Raw genomic sequence first — 15,392 nt, 5'->3', positions numbered from 1 at the left:
CCAATAACGATAATGGCCTACAGCAGGTTGGGGTTTCTTGTCATCCATTTAACATCAAATCATATACCGGAGGCATATATGTTTGTTGTTGTAATTTTAAAATACCAGCTTAAAGAATAAATTGATCAACAGCCAATTAATGTGGAGCCATTTTGATGAATAATCAAATGTTTTCAGTAAAATAATCTTTCAGGAAAGTTTACAAAGAAGAATGTAATGGTTTCAACTCCTAAAATGTAAGAATGTAATGTTTTACGTCATTGTAAACTAATATTAAATGTATTTGGGTTTTGAATTGTTCAAACAGACAAACAAAAACTATTTTCATGCCTATTTTCCTTTTTGTAGATTAAATGCCTCTAAGTAATATGTCAGGGGTTGAATGAATAAGATGAAAACATTTCTTTAAGAAATAAAGGTAATAAGAAATGTCCACAAAATATGCACATGTATAAATTCCCAGAGTGATTAACACCCTGTTTATTCAAGTAACAGTCAGCAGTATGCTGGTAACTCACTTACTCAATAAACACTGAATTAGTGTACACTCACTGAATATTTTTTAAACTAAATTTAAAAAAGACATTCTAAGGGTACAATTACAAATAATAAAAGACTTTAAAATAAATAAAATCTGATGAAGTAAACTAAGGCAGTAAAGGCTCCTTTACATTTCCAGCATTTTCTTAATCTCCTTGAGAACTGTAAAATGTGTAAAAAATAAAATAAAAATAAAACTTGGAACACTATCTTATTGTGTTATTTTTTCCAGAGGAACTTATCATTAGTCTTCCAGACACTCTTGCTCTCCTCTTCTCCTGACCTGCTTCTAGCTGCAAAGTTAGTGTTGATGCAAACCCTCTGCACCTCTGCAGGGTCCGTCAACCTGTTGATACTCTCCTCGTTGCCCTCATTCAGGATGTCCCAGAAGTCTTTGTGGCTGCCCTTTGATGCCGCCCTGTGTGTAGGTGTTGTGTTTGACTTTGGAGAAGACAGAGAGTCCACAAAGCTTACAGCTGCACCAGAATCAGTATTGCGAGTGAATCTGGGTGAAGGTGGTGTGTTGTGGCGTGTGCTTACTTCCACGGGGGAGAGTGCAGCAGCGCGTGTTTTTGCGGGGCACCTCTGTTGTTGTGAACCCCTGGATTTGGGTTTTAACAAATCGTCGAGGATGGAGGTGTCTCCTATCAGATCTGTGAGGACTGAATGCTGACCGGGGGTGCGTGCGGCCTGCTCGGGAGGGGAAGAAGGGGTCCCAGCAGGATTTTCTCTCTCCCTTCCCCGTGCTGTGGGTTTGGACAACGGGGTGGACCTGCCATGGCTCAGGTCCGGAGAAGAACGGGTATCTCTGTCTGTGCGGTTGAGGAAGGCAGCAGCAGCCGTCTCCCCAGACCCCAGACCACTGCTGCTGGCCACATCCAAGCCAATACCACCACCACCACCACTGGCTCTAAAGGCTCCAGGACTAGAAACACTAGCCCTCATTGTCCTGTTATGTCCTCTGGCACTGCAGACTGTCTCCTTCTCCTCCTCGTCTGACTCCAGGCCTGGAACATCACATAAAGGTTCTACAACATTCTTTTGCTTTTTCTTGGGGTTCACAACATCATTTAAAGGCGTTCTAGACCCTTTCCGTGGTACAGACACATTCTTCTGAGTGTATTTGGGCCTTTTCCTGGCTTTTGGAACCTCCTCTTGTTGGGTTCTGGTAGCGGCGTGAGATTTTGTGGCAGCCTTTTTGCTGGATGTTGAGGAGGTAGCAGTCGAAGAGGAGGTGTGTGCTGCCGGTTCAGGTTGTGGGAAGTTGTTTGTGACTGTGTAAGCAAGGTCGGGGTGGTTCAGTGAAGTGTAATACTGTCTCAGCCAGGCCAGTCGCTGGGTCGAGTTGCTTCTCAGAATTTCCGCCGCAAACTGATGGACTGAGGGAAATTTGAATTTGTCCACCATTTCCTCCAGCTGCTGCCTATAGATGCATGAACACAAAAGGACACAAAGACAGAAATGAAGGTGTTTGTTTTTATACAACTAATATCACCTGTTTGTATGATATCCTGTGAATTTACTCCCAATGTTAACACATTTACAGTGAGTGAGAGGCCAGAACTCGGCACATGTGGGCAAACTGTGAAGGGCTTTAAATCACACGTAAAACGACGTCTTTAAAAAAAAGCCACAGGGCCTATACTGTGAATCAGATATAGCCTAAGATGGATATTTATCCACATAGTTGGGCTCGTATCCAGGCAGCGATGCAGAAATGATGTGTTTTTCCCTGAGATTTTTAGGCGGTCATTAAAAACTTTGGTCTAACCAGACTCCAGGACAGAAATACCTCGCAGTCACTGGTGGTACAGCTGCATTATGGTGGTGTTATTGCTATTTGTGGCTTTGACTGGAAAAACAATAAATAAAAGTAACGGCAGTAAAACACGATGTGCATGTGGATTTAAACCGTTTAGCAGCAAGGTTAATTGAGGGGATATAAATATAAGTAGTGTGTGTGTGTGTGTTTTTCACTCCCTGGTGAGCCTCTGGGCAGATATACAGTATTGCCACAAAAGGTGTCAGTGTGTCTGTAAGGTCGGCGGCAGAGGTGATGCAGCGGGACAGAGGTGTGTGCTTGAGTACGCTGTGCCTGCACGCGTGTGTAAATGCTTGTTAGGACGTGCGTGTATATATGTTGCCGTGGGTTTGGAAGTCTTCAGGCGATCATTTTTGGTAACTCTCAGGAGGGCTGTGGTTGTGGAGGGGAAAACTCACTGCACTGTCGGGCCTGAACATAACTGGGTAATCTTTGGCGTAATGCTGGGAAATAGGAGGAAGGGAAAGCTCAGAGGTGGTCTCTGGCTGAACACACGAGCTCACACACGCTCAAACAAACACACAATTCCTGAGGCCCAGGTACGGGGCACTCAACACCATATCTGTGATGAGTTTTAGCCCTACTACTTTAAACTGCCAGGAATTTCTCTCTTCCGAAGACACTCTTCCCACCCCTTTTCTTCCTTTCATTCACTGGCCAGCTTTATTCCAAACCCTTTTTCTTTCAACCCCCCTTACCTTTAAGCCATAGTGTGTAACGCTTCCTCTTGGCTTTTTTTGCACAATCTAACTAACTAATCTCCTCTGACCCCCTTCCGGTACCTGCGTATGGCGTTGGGAGTCTCTCCAATGATGAACGTGGTGTGTTTGGTTTGGTGCACACTCTTGTTGCAGAAGGTGACGGGATGTGTCAGACTGGGCTTCTCTGGTGCAACAGGAGCAAGGCCAGTGGGCTGAGTGTCTGGTGGGCTCGAGGGCAGGCTCTGGTTGGTACAATCAAAAAGACAGGGAAGTTTTTGCAGAAGCATTGACCAGCTCGAGGCTGATCTATTTATTTATGCCTCAGACAGACTCAACACATTTTTGTTCAAACACAGCTCATGTAAATCAACCTAGATTGAATCCATGTGATGACATGCGAGCATTATTTGGAGAGTGTGAACAGAAACATAATTAAAGATGTAGGGGTATGTTCAGTTAGATCACGCCTAAACATAAATTTCTTTCTCTTATGATGTGCTATCTATTTATTAAGACTGAGTTTTACTTATGTCTTATTTGGAGCAGAGTTAAAATACTTTCAAGATTATGAGCAGTGCAGGCTTGGTTTACGTTGACATGACAATGGATGGAAACATGAAGCATTATGGACCACAGATTGATTTGAACATAGGTAACCTGCGCTGATAATAAGCAACCCTCAGCTATTGTTAAGCTACAAAGCTCAGTATATGTTTACATCTACTCTCACGTGTGTCTGATCCTGTACCGGCAGGCATTTTTCTGCACAGCAATTTGCAATTGCCAGAAATAAAAAACAGATCTAAATTACACCGTTTACAGCGAGGTCTGTGGATTAATTGAGTAATCCTCACAGTTTCCTGGAAAATATATATATATATCCGGTTTTGTTTTCTGAATGTAATTTGAATTATCTATTCTAATTTGGGATGGCAAGAGGTTATCCCAATTCTTATCAGAGTATTGAGGAAATCTTCAAATCTGTCTATAACATTTCAGCTGATAGGTAAAAAAAAGTCCAGAGGCTGTATTAGGGCTGTGACAGACCTACTTTCTAATCACTGACCATTGCTAGGGCTATGGGCTAGGGCTGTATTGTACCTCCTGGGTGCCGACAAGGTGATTGGCTGGGAGCTGAGAGTACATCTTGCGTTCAAACACGTCTCGTACAGCAGCTCTACTGATCAGCTTCTCTGCCTTGCTCCCGCCCACCACTCGCTGGTTAGAGTGGGTATACATCACCTCCTGCACGCCACCTTAGAAATATACATCATCAAGGTTTGAAATTATGTCAATCAAAAGAATTATTAGCATGGGGGAAAAAAATTAGGCATTGAATCTCACCTAGCACACTGTCAATGGTTTGATTCTTTCCATTGGATGCTGGGGACTTCTGACTTTTTAGATTAGTAAATGGATCAGCTTTGGGCGGCCCTGCTTTTCTCTCTAGCCCACTTTTTGGCAACTCTCTCCCTGTCCGTGGAGATGAGAAGTGACATCCCGGAGATCTCTTAACCGGAGTGTGTTCATCTTCTGAAGATGTGAATGTCTCTATGTCATCCGTGTACTTGGATCTGGCCCTGTCCCTGAGACTAGAACTTTTTCTCTTTCTGTTGTGGCCTAGCCTCCCTCTCCCTCTGTCTCCTCCTCTGCTGTGTGAATGTGAAGAGCCCCTCCTGGGCCCCGTCATTGCCTCAATGTCCAAATCATCAGATTCATCTGAGAAACCCTCATTGTGGTGCACTTTTGGAACTGTAGTTTTGATCTTGTTGTTAGGTTTCTTTTTGTCATGTGAGGAATTTTCATCACTTTCTTCATCCGCTGCAATTTTCTTATTTGTCTTTGTCCTCTCTTGTCTCGCCCCATCTTCATTCTCCTCAACTTGTGTGTCTGAACCGCTGGAGATGAACCACTGTTTTGTTCCTGATTTAGGGAGACGGACTGCTCCACTTCCTGAATTGGAGGTGCCAATGCCAGTGGAGGTACTGTCCCTCTTTTCATCCTTAGTATCCTCTTCAGAGGGGCTTTCTTCTTCACCCGGACTACTGTCCTTTTCTCCCAACTCTGGTTTTCCTTGAACCCTTTCAAGGAGCCTGGAGAAAGCGTGCTGGAGGAGACTCATTGGACCAGGGCCAGTGGCAGCATTCCCACCCCGTACGCTGTCAACTGCACTGGGGTTTGACGCCTTTCTCTTAAGCCGCTGCTCCTCCTCATCATCTTCACTCCCACTGCTGAAGTCCAGCACCCCTCTGGGGACCATTGATGAATCTCTGTTTTCTTCGGCTGGTTCATTTTTCAATGTAGGGCCATCTGTAGGTGGAGAATCTCCAGGTTTCTAAAATAAAACAGTAGAAAAAAAAAACGCTAAAGAAAGGCGGGAAGGAGTAGAAAGTTCTCTGAGGTAGGTTAGCACAAGAACCAGAAATTAAAATGAATGCCATCTTTTACTGGACCAGCCCATGAGAGATTCGAAATGTGAAATACAAAACAGATGTTTGTCACTATAAATCATAATAACCATGGATGTAACATAATCCCTCCATCGTGATGTCATATGAAGAAAACAAAAGGTGTCATAATGGTTCCTGGAGTGATATCAATGGGCCTTTATGCAAGCGACCACCAACAGTGAGTCTTATTTCACAAAATTTGCCAACTAGATGACTCTTTCCCCCAATTCTGCTGTACTTGTGTGCAAGCTGGTGTGCTTACACGCCTCAAGCCTCTCTCTGTGCGTGTGAAGGCCCCCCAGTGTATTCTGTATTTTTAAAAGAATCTGAATAGCCGCAGAGGAGCAGCAGCAGCAGCCTTGTAAAAGGGACCTGGCTGGGAACAGGATGATAAGGGGTATCACTGTGTAAATAAATAGCTGAAAGGCAGAAGATAGACTTCAGTGTGGTCTGCTCCTTCCATTAGGACAAGCAAGTAATTGCGCCCAGCTGTTTCACACAGCATCATAGACAAAGTTAGAGAAAGCGCACACAGAGAGAACCTCATCCTTCACTTTATCTTAAATACGAAGAATTGAGTGTATAAATGCTTTCTGGAAGCCAAGGTCTTAAAGTGATACTCCAGCCAAAATCTATTGTATTGTGATTTTTGTAAAGAGTTTAAAAATACTTAAAATTTCAATTGAACCTCTGAAAACCCTACTATGTAATGCTTCGTTTCCACCGAGTAGAGCGGGTCGGGTCGGAGCTGCTCAGAGCGGAAGAAACTCGTGGTGTTTCCACCGCGGACCCTACCCTTACTGGTAGGGCGGGGTTTAGGCTGGACTGCGATAGCCGCCGCCAGAATATGGGTCAAACTATCGGGCTGTGGAACAACTGCGGTCAAGCCAGCGGTCTCTCGTTTTTGCTTGGTCAAACCAGCCGCTTCTTTATTTATTCCCCCCGTGTTGTTGTGAGCGTAAACGCACAGAGATGGCTCGGTGCAACTGATAGAGACAGTGAGCGAACAGCGCTGGCTGCGAAATTAGGAGCGGCTTAGAGCGTTTAGGTGCGCTCATATCCGTACCCTACCCAACTTTTGGCAAATGAAAAATCAAAATACCCGGACCGGACCGCTCCGACCCGCTCTACTCGGTGGAAACGAGGCATAAGAGGAGGTAAGAGTACACTTTTGCATATTCCTCCTTTAAAAAGTTACTTAATTTTTGAAGCTTTCCCCCCCTAATAAACAGGGGAATATCTAATTTTGGGATAAACCCCTTTAAAAAGACAAAGGGAATATTATGAGAAAAAGGAGAACAGTGGAAGGCATCAATACCTAAAAAAAAAATAATTACAGCCAAGTTGGGAAAAGTTAAATGAGACTGTGTGTGGGTTGGTTGACGGACACACAGGAAGGTCCCTGTTTGGAGGTATCCCCTGTTTTCACGTGGGAATGGGAGGACGAGTGGGCCGCCTGGGAGAGGAAGAGAGAGCAAGGGATGGGAAAGACGAGTGGCCTATGTTCTGGGTCTCTGAGAAGGGCATAGTTACTCACGCTGGCTCCCTTGGCCGCCTCCCCCTCCTCCACTTCTTCTTCGCCTGTGTGTGTGCTGGTTGTCATTACACCGGACTCCACTCGTCCCTCTCGCTGACAGGAAGGGGCAGAAGGCAGATGCAACATTCATCACCACATTTCAATGTAAAACATCAAGTTAATGATGTTCCAATCATCAACAAAAGTCTCTCTTTCTGTTTAACTAGTCAAGACAAAAACATTGAAGGTGTTTCAAGCCTGTGGTTGATTATTCAGCGGAAATAACAGTAAGTGCAACATGTCTGTTTGATTTCTATATCAAACCAAAACATACTTAAAGTTAGAGCCCCCCCATTACTACTCCATATGACCGTATAAGTACAGTATGTATAAGGAAATACCAAATTATAGAATTATGGGAAAAGACTAACAGGACTGTCTAACCTCTAGTATCTTGCGTGTGAGGGATGTCCCTTGGGTCTGGAGCCTGAAGAGATTTTTGATCCCGAACAGCTCCCCCTTATAGACACCATGGCCCTGCACTGCCTCAAAGTAGCGCCGGGCACTCTCCTTGCCCATGACTGAGCACTGCAATTGCTGGAGGATGGTAAAGCAGGTACAGGGAAAGCACTTGTAAAAGATACTGACAGGAAACACTTCACATTTTCACATTTTGAAAAGACTGTCAAACTCTTATCTTCTATCCAGAATCAGCGGTGTCAAAGGGAGATAATCTCACTATAACAAGATGTGCATCATTTATGCATTATATTCATATGGTTATAGTACCTGTTTGTAAATTTGTCTGAGGTAGATAACCTCCTCTACAGTCCCCAGTGAAATGAGCCTAAGAACAGTCACATCCCTGCACTGGCCAATTCGATATGCCCTGAAGAGAGACAAAAACACAATCAACAAACAGGCATCATGCACATGAATAGTAAAAAGCATGTTTGTTCGTGTTTTGATATTTTAGACAGAGAACGCTTTAATGTTTGCCACAGTGCCTTTTGAAGTTAATAAAGAGAAGCAATAACATAAGACTTTTATCAAATTAAACTGCTATCGCTTAAAACATATTACACTACTGTGTTAAGTCCCTCGTGATATGGCCCACCACCGACCTGTCAATAGCTTGGAGGTCGTTGGCTGGGTTCCAGGTGGGGTCAAAAAGCACCACCACATTGGCCCCTACAAAGTTCAGACCCAGACCACCCGCCCTGATGGAACAAAGAGTCAGTTATCAGCAGCTTCATGGTTTTGAATACGTTTAAAATAAGCACTTACTGAAAACTCCACATCTCTCTCTGTTATCGGTCAACTTACATAGTGGAAACCAGGCATATGTTGATGTGAGAGGAGCTGTTGAACTCTTTGACAATCTGCAGTCTATCTCTAGATTTGGTGGCTCCGTCCAACCTGCTGTAGTCTAGCCCCTCTGCCATGCAGTAGCTCTCCAGCACATCTAACAGCTGACGGGTTCAAATCAAAACACAAACACACCACTGTTGAAAGACAGACATCCCTACGTGTATTATGTGAATGCACTCATTGTCAAGGTTGTAGAGTTTGTAGGAAGTAAAATGTAAACACTTGACAAACTAATGTAATCGAATATAAACAGGAAATCTAAGAGCGTGTGTTCAAGCCTGTTGTTGTGTTGAAAGTGAACTGAATGGATGTGACTGGGCATAAAGCTGTAAAACCAATAAGCAGACACCAGATTTTTTACTTTTAGATTACACTCTGTTACCAGCTGCTCATCCGACTCTCATAAAATATATACAGTATAAACCTCTATGACACACACATATTCTGACTTCAGTGCATGCAAGGTACCATCGCAAAACACAGCTCTCACCTTGGTTGAGAGAGAAAAAAGTAGTACTTTGTCTCTCTTTTGCAGGTAATATTTGAGCAGCTTCTGAAACACCTGAAAAAAAACAGATGTATGTTGTTCACTGACATGGAAAAAAGCCCAAATTGAGCAGTTGAACCTCTGTTCCAAAACAGTACCTTCATCTTTCCACTGTACATGGGGTCCGACAAGGCCTCAAACGCCTCATCTTTGCACCTCTGCACAAAGTCAGGAAACTTTTGGAACACCTTTGCACAAATGCCAGCCACATACTTTTCCTGAAAGTAACAAATGAGTCATAATCCAAATCCATCACTAGAAAATGTGTAGAATGAACTCTAATGAGCAAGCGTAGTAAATCAGTTAGAGGGGCAACGTGTTTTTTACCTGTTTCTTGCTGGTTCCTGTAGTAGACTGAAGCAGCGCTACGTGGTTGGCAACCTTCCTCAGTATGGCCAAGTAACTAAAGTACAGTTCCTTTATTGGTACACCTTCGGAGTTTGTCTACAATAAAAAAAATGGTTTTATTTGGAGGGTGAAATCATTAATAGTAGATCAAATTAGGGCCCAACCGATATTGATTTTGGAGTGCCGATGCCGATTATTTTCAGAGAAAAATTACTATTAAAAAAAAATAAATCCCCAAAATATATATTAAAAAATGTTTAACCCTTAAATATATATATATACCTTTTACTGTTGAAAATATATACAGGAACTTTTTCTTTATTGCAATACGCATTGTCTAAAAAAAATAAAGTGTAATAAATATGTCTAAATTCAGACATTATGCATTTTATCTTACTGCACCCAACCCTCTGGAACTCCCTCCCCCCAAACATCAGCATCTTAGACTCAATAAAGTCATTCAAAAGTCAACTCAAAAGTCACCTCTTTAAGGAAGCATAATGACACCTGACTCCACTTCAAACCTTATTTTAATTTTTTCTGTATTTTGTTTTCTTTTTCCACATGTATGATTCTCTATGATGTAAAGTGACTTTGAATGACCTCCAAAAAAGCACCATACAAATTCTATCAATTATTATTATTAACTGTCAAGCGATGACCAATGCCTCTGCAGGGGGAACTGTCAAGTGTAAATTAATCCAATGTATTACAACACACCTGCTGCTGCTGTAAATAGGCTATAGCATTAATGCTATTCAATTAGGCTACGTCCCAAAAAAAAACTGAAAAAAAATAAAAAATAATAATAATCGGCAAAAAAAACTGCCGATGCCGATAATTCTGAAATATGCGAAAATCGGCCGATTTAATCGGCCGGCCGATAAATCGGTCAGGCCCTAGTTCAAATGCAAAAATGTATGAGTACTTCCTGCAAAAAATCAATTGGACAATGGTTATAACACAGCAATGTTGTCTTGTATATTTCACTGTAGTGAAGTACACTGTATTTAAGAAGTCGAATGTAAAAAGTACTGGTTAGATGCATAAAGGGCTAGTTCATATAAATCACACAAAACACATTTTCTGAAATAAAAAAAATCTCACAAGACAAATATGAGATGAACTTATTTCAGGTTGACAATTTAACCTGAACAAATAAGTTTAACCAATAACAAAACTCTGCTTACAACAACAACAAAAACACAACGGTAAAAGTGGTGAACTGACTTTAAAGCAGCAACTTCTGCGAGTGCGTCCGCTCTGACAGTGGCATTTCTCTGAAGACCTCAGCATTAACATCACATCTTCACTGTCCAGCACCGTCTGATACACGGTCTGCTGGAAGTCTGTCAGGGAGCAATACACCACCTTGGAGAAAACACAGCACACAGTATCTCTTTGAGGGAATGCATTTAGACATCACAGACCTTCTACTGAATATCATCATAATGCCATATTGTCGTGTAGATGCTGATTTGACAGAGAATACTTAGCTGTTCAAAAGATAAAGTCTAGTTCCGACCTAACCTTTGCATCTTACCCTGTCGTCTTTCTTAGGAAGTTGTTCCTTGATGAGCGCTTTAGTCCTTCTGAGGAACCAGTGGGCAATCTTCCTCGCCAGGGCTTTGACGGCCTTCCTCCCTGTAGCAAGGGCACGTTTGGTTGCACTGTGCCTCTGCCCATGCTCAATCGGATCTGAAAATGTGTTCTTGAAGTGCCCTATGCTGCCAAGACAACCAGGTATGGCCCTGAACAGAATACAAAATTAAACTATGAAAGCTTACAGGAACTATTTTCAGCAAAAAGTAAAAACAAATTAAAAATTGCAGTTGCATCCCTTGGACAATAGGGAACAAAAATGACTAAGATGTGCTTCTGAAACCAAAATGATAAATGCTTTGTAAAAGTCTCCTAACCCACCAGTCCATGACACACCACAGTTCCTCAAGGTTGTTCTGTAAGATGGTGCCAGTGAGGCCGATTCTGATCTAATAGAAGTGCAAAGCTAGCATCAAAACATGATCCAAAAGCAAACATAAGCCTATTATTTATGACAAAAAAACATCTGTAAACAAACAAACATACCTTACATCTCAGATCCTTCATGGCCTGAGTGATTTGAGAGTTTGGATTTTTTATCTTGTGGGCCTCATCCACGACCACGGCGGACCAATCTACGCTGCAGAAGAAAGGGTATATATGTTTTAGTTGCAGTGCTTCAGTACCAAAGGATAGACAGTCAACTTATTTATCATAAATAAATAGACAAAATGCATGTATACAGGTGTCATTGATGGTATTTGCATCTTGTGTGTGTGTGTGTGTGTGTGTGTGTGTGTGTGTGTGTGTGTGTGTGTGTGTGTGTGTGTGTGTGTGTGTGTGTGTTGAGCCGAGTTCTCACTTATTAAATTGATCCAGACAAAGGCGCAGAGTCTCGTAGGTAGTGAGGGCAATCTCGACGCGTCCCTTCTCAATGCGAACCAGCTCCTCCTCTTTCCTCAGCCCATGGACTACCACACAGCGGAAGTGACCCCACGTTTCGAGCTCATCTTTCCAGTTATAAAGCACTGACAGCGGGGCCACCACGAGGAACACCTAGACGAGATCATTGAAACACCACATGTTGGAGGTTCTATTAAAATACACTACATTCAATGACAGGACATTTCTCCTAACTACAGTGCGTTCCAAATTATTATGCATATATATATATTTTTCTCAGATTTTCCTAAATAGTCGAAGCAAATGACAGTCAGTATAATTTTCAAGTCATCAACCGTTAAAGTATGATTCAAATTGTATTGAACAAACCTCCAAATGATAACAGTATTTGTTTAAAAAATAAAAAACTCAAAATGCACAGTTCCAAATTATTATGCACAACAGAGTTTCAAAACATTTTATAGGTTGTAAAGAAATAAAAATGGTCATTTGTTGAATTTGCAGAATGTGAAGGTCATATTTAGTGAAATCAAAAGCTATTTCAATCAAAAACATCTTAACAGGCCAAGTTACATGTTAACATAGGACCCCTTAGATGTTATGCTTGAGGATGCTCCAAAGGTTCTCAATAAGGTTGAGGTCAGGGGAAGATGGGGCCACACCATTAGGTTCTCTCCTTTTATGCCCATAGCAGCCAATGACACAGAGGTATTCTTTGCAGCATGAGATGGTGCATTGTCATGCATGAAGATGATTTTACTACGGAAGGCACTGTCCTTCTTTTTGTACCACGGAAGAAAGTGGTCAGTCAGAAACTAAAAATACTTTGCCGAGATCATTTTCACACCGTCAGGGACCCTAAAGGGGCCTACCAGCTCTCTCCCCATGCTTCCGGCCCCAAACATGACTCCGCCACCTCCTTGCTGAAGTCGCAGCCTTGTTGGGACATGGTGGCCATTCACCAACCATCCACTACTCCATCCATCTGGACCATCCAGGGTTGCACGGCACTCATCAGTAAACAAGACTGTTTGAAAATTAGTCTTCATGTATTTCTGAGCCGAGTGCAACCGTTTCTGCTTGTGAGCATTGTTTAGGGGTGGCCGAATAATAGGTTTATGCACAACTGCAAACCTCTGGAGGATCCTACACCTTGAGGTTCGCGGGACTCCAGAGGCACCAGTGGCTTCAATTAATTGAAAAACAAAAGATTTAAAGTTTATGACACTTCAATCCAATTTGCATAATCATTTGGAACACGGTGTAGATGGTTCCTAACATTTCTTTATGCAAGCAGCAGAGTTCAATACTCACTTTGTTTGCTTTGCTTTGCTTGGAGGCGGGCATCTGACTCTGCAGGAACTGAGGCCTGTTGTTGTTGACGTCCTCCCATGTGCCCGTTTTGTGCAGCACAGCAGCAAGGAAACCAATGACCTGAGAGGTGGAGAGAACGGAAGCCACACAGAGAGCTAAGACTTTTTTTTTTTAAATACATTTGCAATTGCTCCCTGCTGGGATAGCAGTGGGGCTATCATTGGCGCAAAGATATTTATCATCTATAAAACAGTCAAACGAATGTCTTCATTTGACCTCCTTCCGACGCAATCGCATTGATGTTAGACAGAGGGGTCTGCTGTCCCCTCACCTAGTTTACTTCTAGTTTTATCTTAGTTACCTTAACTCCTCCTCATCCCCTACCTCATCAGTCAGCCTTACAGGTGGGCACAACATTGAATGAATGAATGCAGGGGAAACACTGAGCTCATGTCCTCTGTACCTGTACAGTTTTTCCCAGGCCCATGTCGTCCCCCAGGATGCAGCCGCTGGATCGGTTGTAGTTGTTGTGAATGAACCTGATGCCTTCTCTCTGGTAGTCCCTCAGGTATCTGTTGATGGTGTAGGGGACTCTGTCTCCGTCAGCACCACTCAGCTCTAGGGGGACACACAGCCGGGGGTCTGCGCTGCTGCTGCTGCTGGGAAATGTAGGCTTCTCCTGGGCAAAGTGATCGGAGCCTGGTCTCACCAGTTTAAACACTGGTACGGCTTCCTCCTCGTCCTTATCTTTACCGTCTTCAGTGAACGCCACCCATGCTGTGGTGTCATCATTATCATCACGAGAAGGGGTGGTGAGTCTCTGAATGGTGGCTTCTCGCAGGGTGCCATCTTTCGGGTCAGGAGCCAGACAAGTGTCACCTTCGCGCCATGATGCTATTTAATAATAGAAACATTACATTAGTTATTGTGCATTACTACTTACAATACTCATTTCACCAAAGGCATACTGATAGTTTGGATAATTGTACAGGTTTCGATGTTGTAATTGTCTGTTCTGTACACATGGCATCTATTGCAGGACTGTCTGTCCTTGAAGAGGGATCCCTCTTGTCTACTCTATTGCTCTTCATAAGGAGTCTTCCATTTTTTCCCCACATATTTCTTTTTATTTCAGGTAGTTGTTTCCTCAATCTGATGCGAGGGTGTGTTACCACCCGCCACCACCAGCCACCTGAGGCAAATTGTGGGCTATCTAAATAAAAATGTACCTGACTTGATTTCATATAAGTGGGAAGTTTTAGGACGATAAGTCAATTTTTTAACTGGGTTTTTCTATGTTGTAATGGACAGAAAATATAGGCTATAGCAAGAGATCTCTGCAAAATACAAATAAACATATTTTCATGAGGGGAGTCCACTAATAATAAGTTCCACTAATAGAGTTAATGTTATGTGAACGTAATGCAAATAACTAAATATTTTGAGCCTTTTTATAGCCTATTATGTTCGGCTATGTTCCCTGGAAAAGTAAATATTGCTGTTTATTAACTTGCCACAGAGGCTTTGCGTAGCCTTGTGTGTCCAACTGACATAAAGCAGGCCTTTAGGGAAAACAACTATAAACGTGCATTTCTAACCTTTTTCAACAGCAGCCATCGGTACACATTGAAAGTTTCCTCTTCTTCTTCTTCCTGTGGAGGAAAGTCACTGTAGCTGTAGCCTGCTAGCTAGCTCGTTTAGCTTAGCTATATCATGTACGCGAAATAAAGACAAACGTATCAAATGAAAACATTAGCTAATGTAAGTCCCATCGTTCAATGTACTTTGCTCTCGTTTTATACTCTGTGTACGTTCATTTATCTGGCGAGAAGGGGGGGGGGGGGGGCAGACAGAGCAGGAGCAGATGTAGCTCCCACTGCAGCCTGCTCTGTTTATCTATTTTAACAACGAGCGCCGCACTTTCCAAGCATTTCGACGGCATAAAATAACAATAAAAAGCCAGTAGGCCTATATTACAAAATAAAAATGTAATAATCAAAATGTTCAATAATGATTGATAGCCGTTTTTTTAATCTCCAAATGTGGACTATGTGTTGAAAGTGCAGCGAAGAATCAAAATTTTACAAAAAAAACTTTGCAGTGAAATCAGAGGAGCAGTCAGTCTGAAATGATTACAATAAAGTTTTTGTTGGTGCTCTTTTTTTATTTTCTATTTTAGAAAGTGCATATATAGGCTATATCCAAAAATAAGGGTTAGGGTTAGGGCTACGTATAGACATGTAGCCTACCATTATGTAGCCTACACCTACAATATAGATTTCCTACATTGTAAAAGTGAATCTTACCACGTTTAATGCTCATTTAAATAGCTGCACAT

General features: G+C 42.4%; 1 protein-coding gene across 3 annotated transcripts; it reads right to left on the bottom strand.

Annotated features, from left to right (window-relative positions):
- Window positions 1-548: 548 nt before the first annotated feature.
- On the bottom strand, window positions 549-14,709 carry ercc6l2 (excision repair cross-complementation group 6-like 2). Of its 3 annotated transcripts, XM_080050005.1 has the most exons (20): window positions 14,653-14,709; window positions 13,518-13,948; window positions 13,055-13,174; window positions 11,700-11,893; window positions 11,384-11,477; window positions 11,219-11,286; window positions 10,839-11,046; window positions 10,526-10,666; window positions 9,275-9,391; window positions 9,046-9,165; window positions 8,891-8,962; window positions 8,356-8,501; window positions 8,154-8,249; window positions 7,819-7,918; window positions 7,474-7,626; window positions 7,051-7,143; window positions 4,408-5,398; window positions 4,165-4,319; window positions 3,145-3,305; window positions 549-1,963 (listed from the first exon to the last, which is right to left on the bottom strand). In XM_080050005.1, exons 1-20 carry the CDS (start codon window positions 14,669-14,671, stop codon window positions 760-762), a joined length of 4,683 nt encoding a protein of 1,560 aa, XP_079906131.1. In that variant the 5' UTR covers window positions 14,672-14,709; the 3' UTR covers window positions 549-759. The 3 variants fall into 3 exon arrangements, with proteins under 3 accessions (XP_079906131.1, XP_079906132.1, XP_079906133.1); XM_080050006.1 differs by lacking the exons at window positions 13,055-13,174; window positions 13,518-13,948; window positions 14,653-14,709 and having other exon boundaries at window positions 11,384-11,472; window positions 11,700-11,740; XM_080050007.1 differs by lacking the exons at window positions 11,700-11,893; window positions 13,055-13,174; window positions 13,518-13,948; window positions 14,653-14,709 and having other exon boundaries at window positions 11,389-11,412.
- Window positions 14,710-15,392: the final 683 nt, after the last annotated feature.

This window comes from Ammodytes marinus, assembly GCF_949987685.1.
Source record: "Ammodytes marinus genome assembly, chromosome: 2".
Taxonomy (NCBI): Eukaryota; Metazoa; Chordata; class Actinopteri; order Uranoscopiformes; family Ammodytidae; genus Ammodytes; species Ammodytes marinus.
The sequence above is the reverse complement of the archived record's forward strand: the minus strand, read 5'-3'. Positions and strand labels throughout refer to the sequence as shown.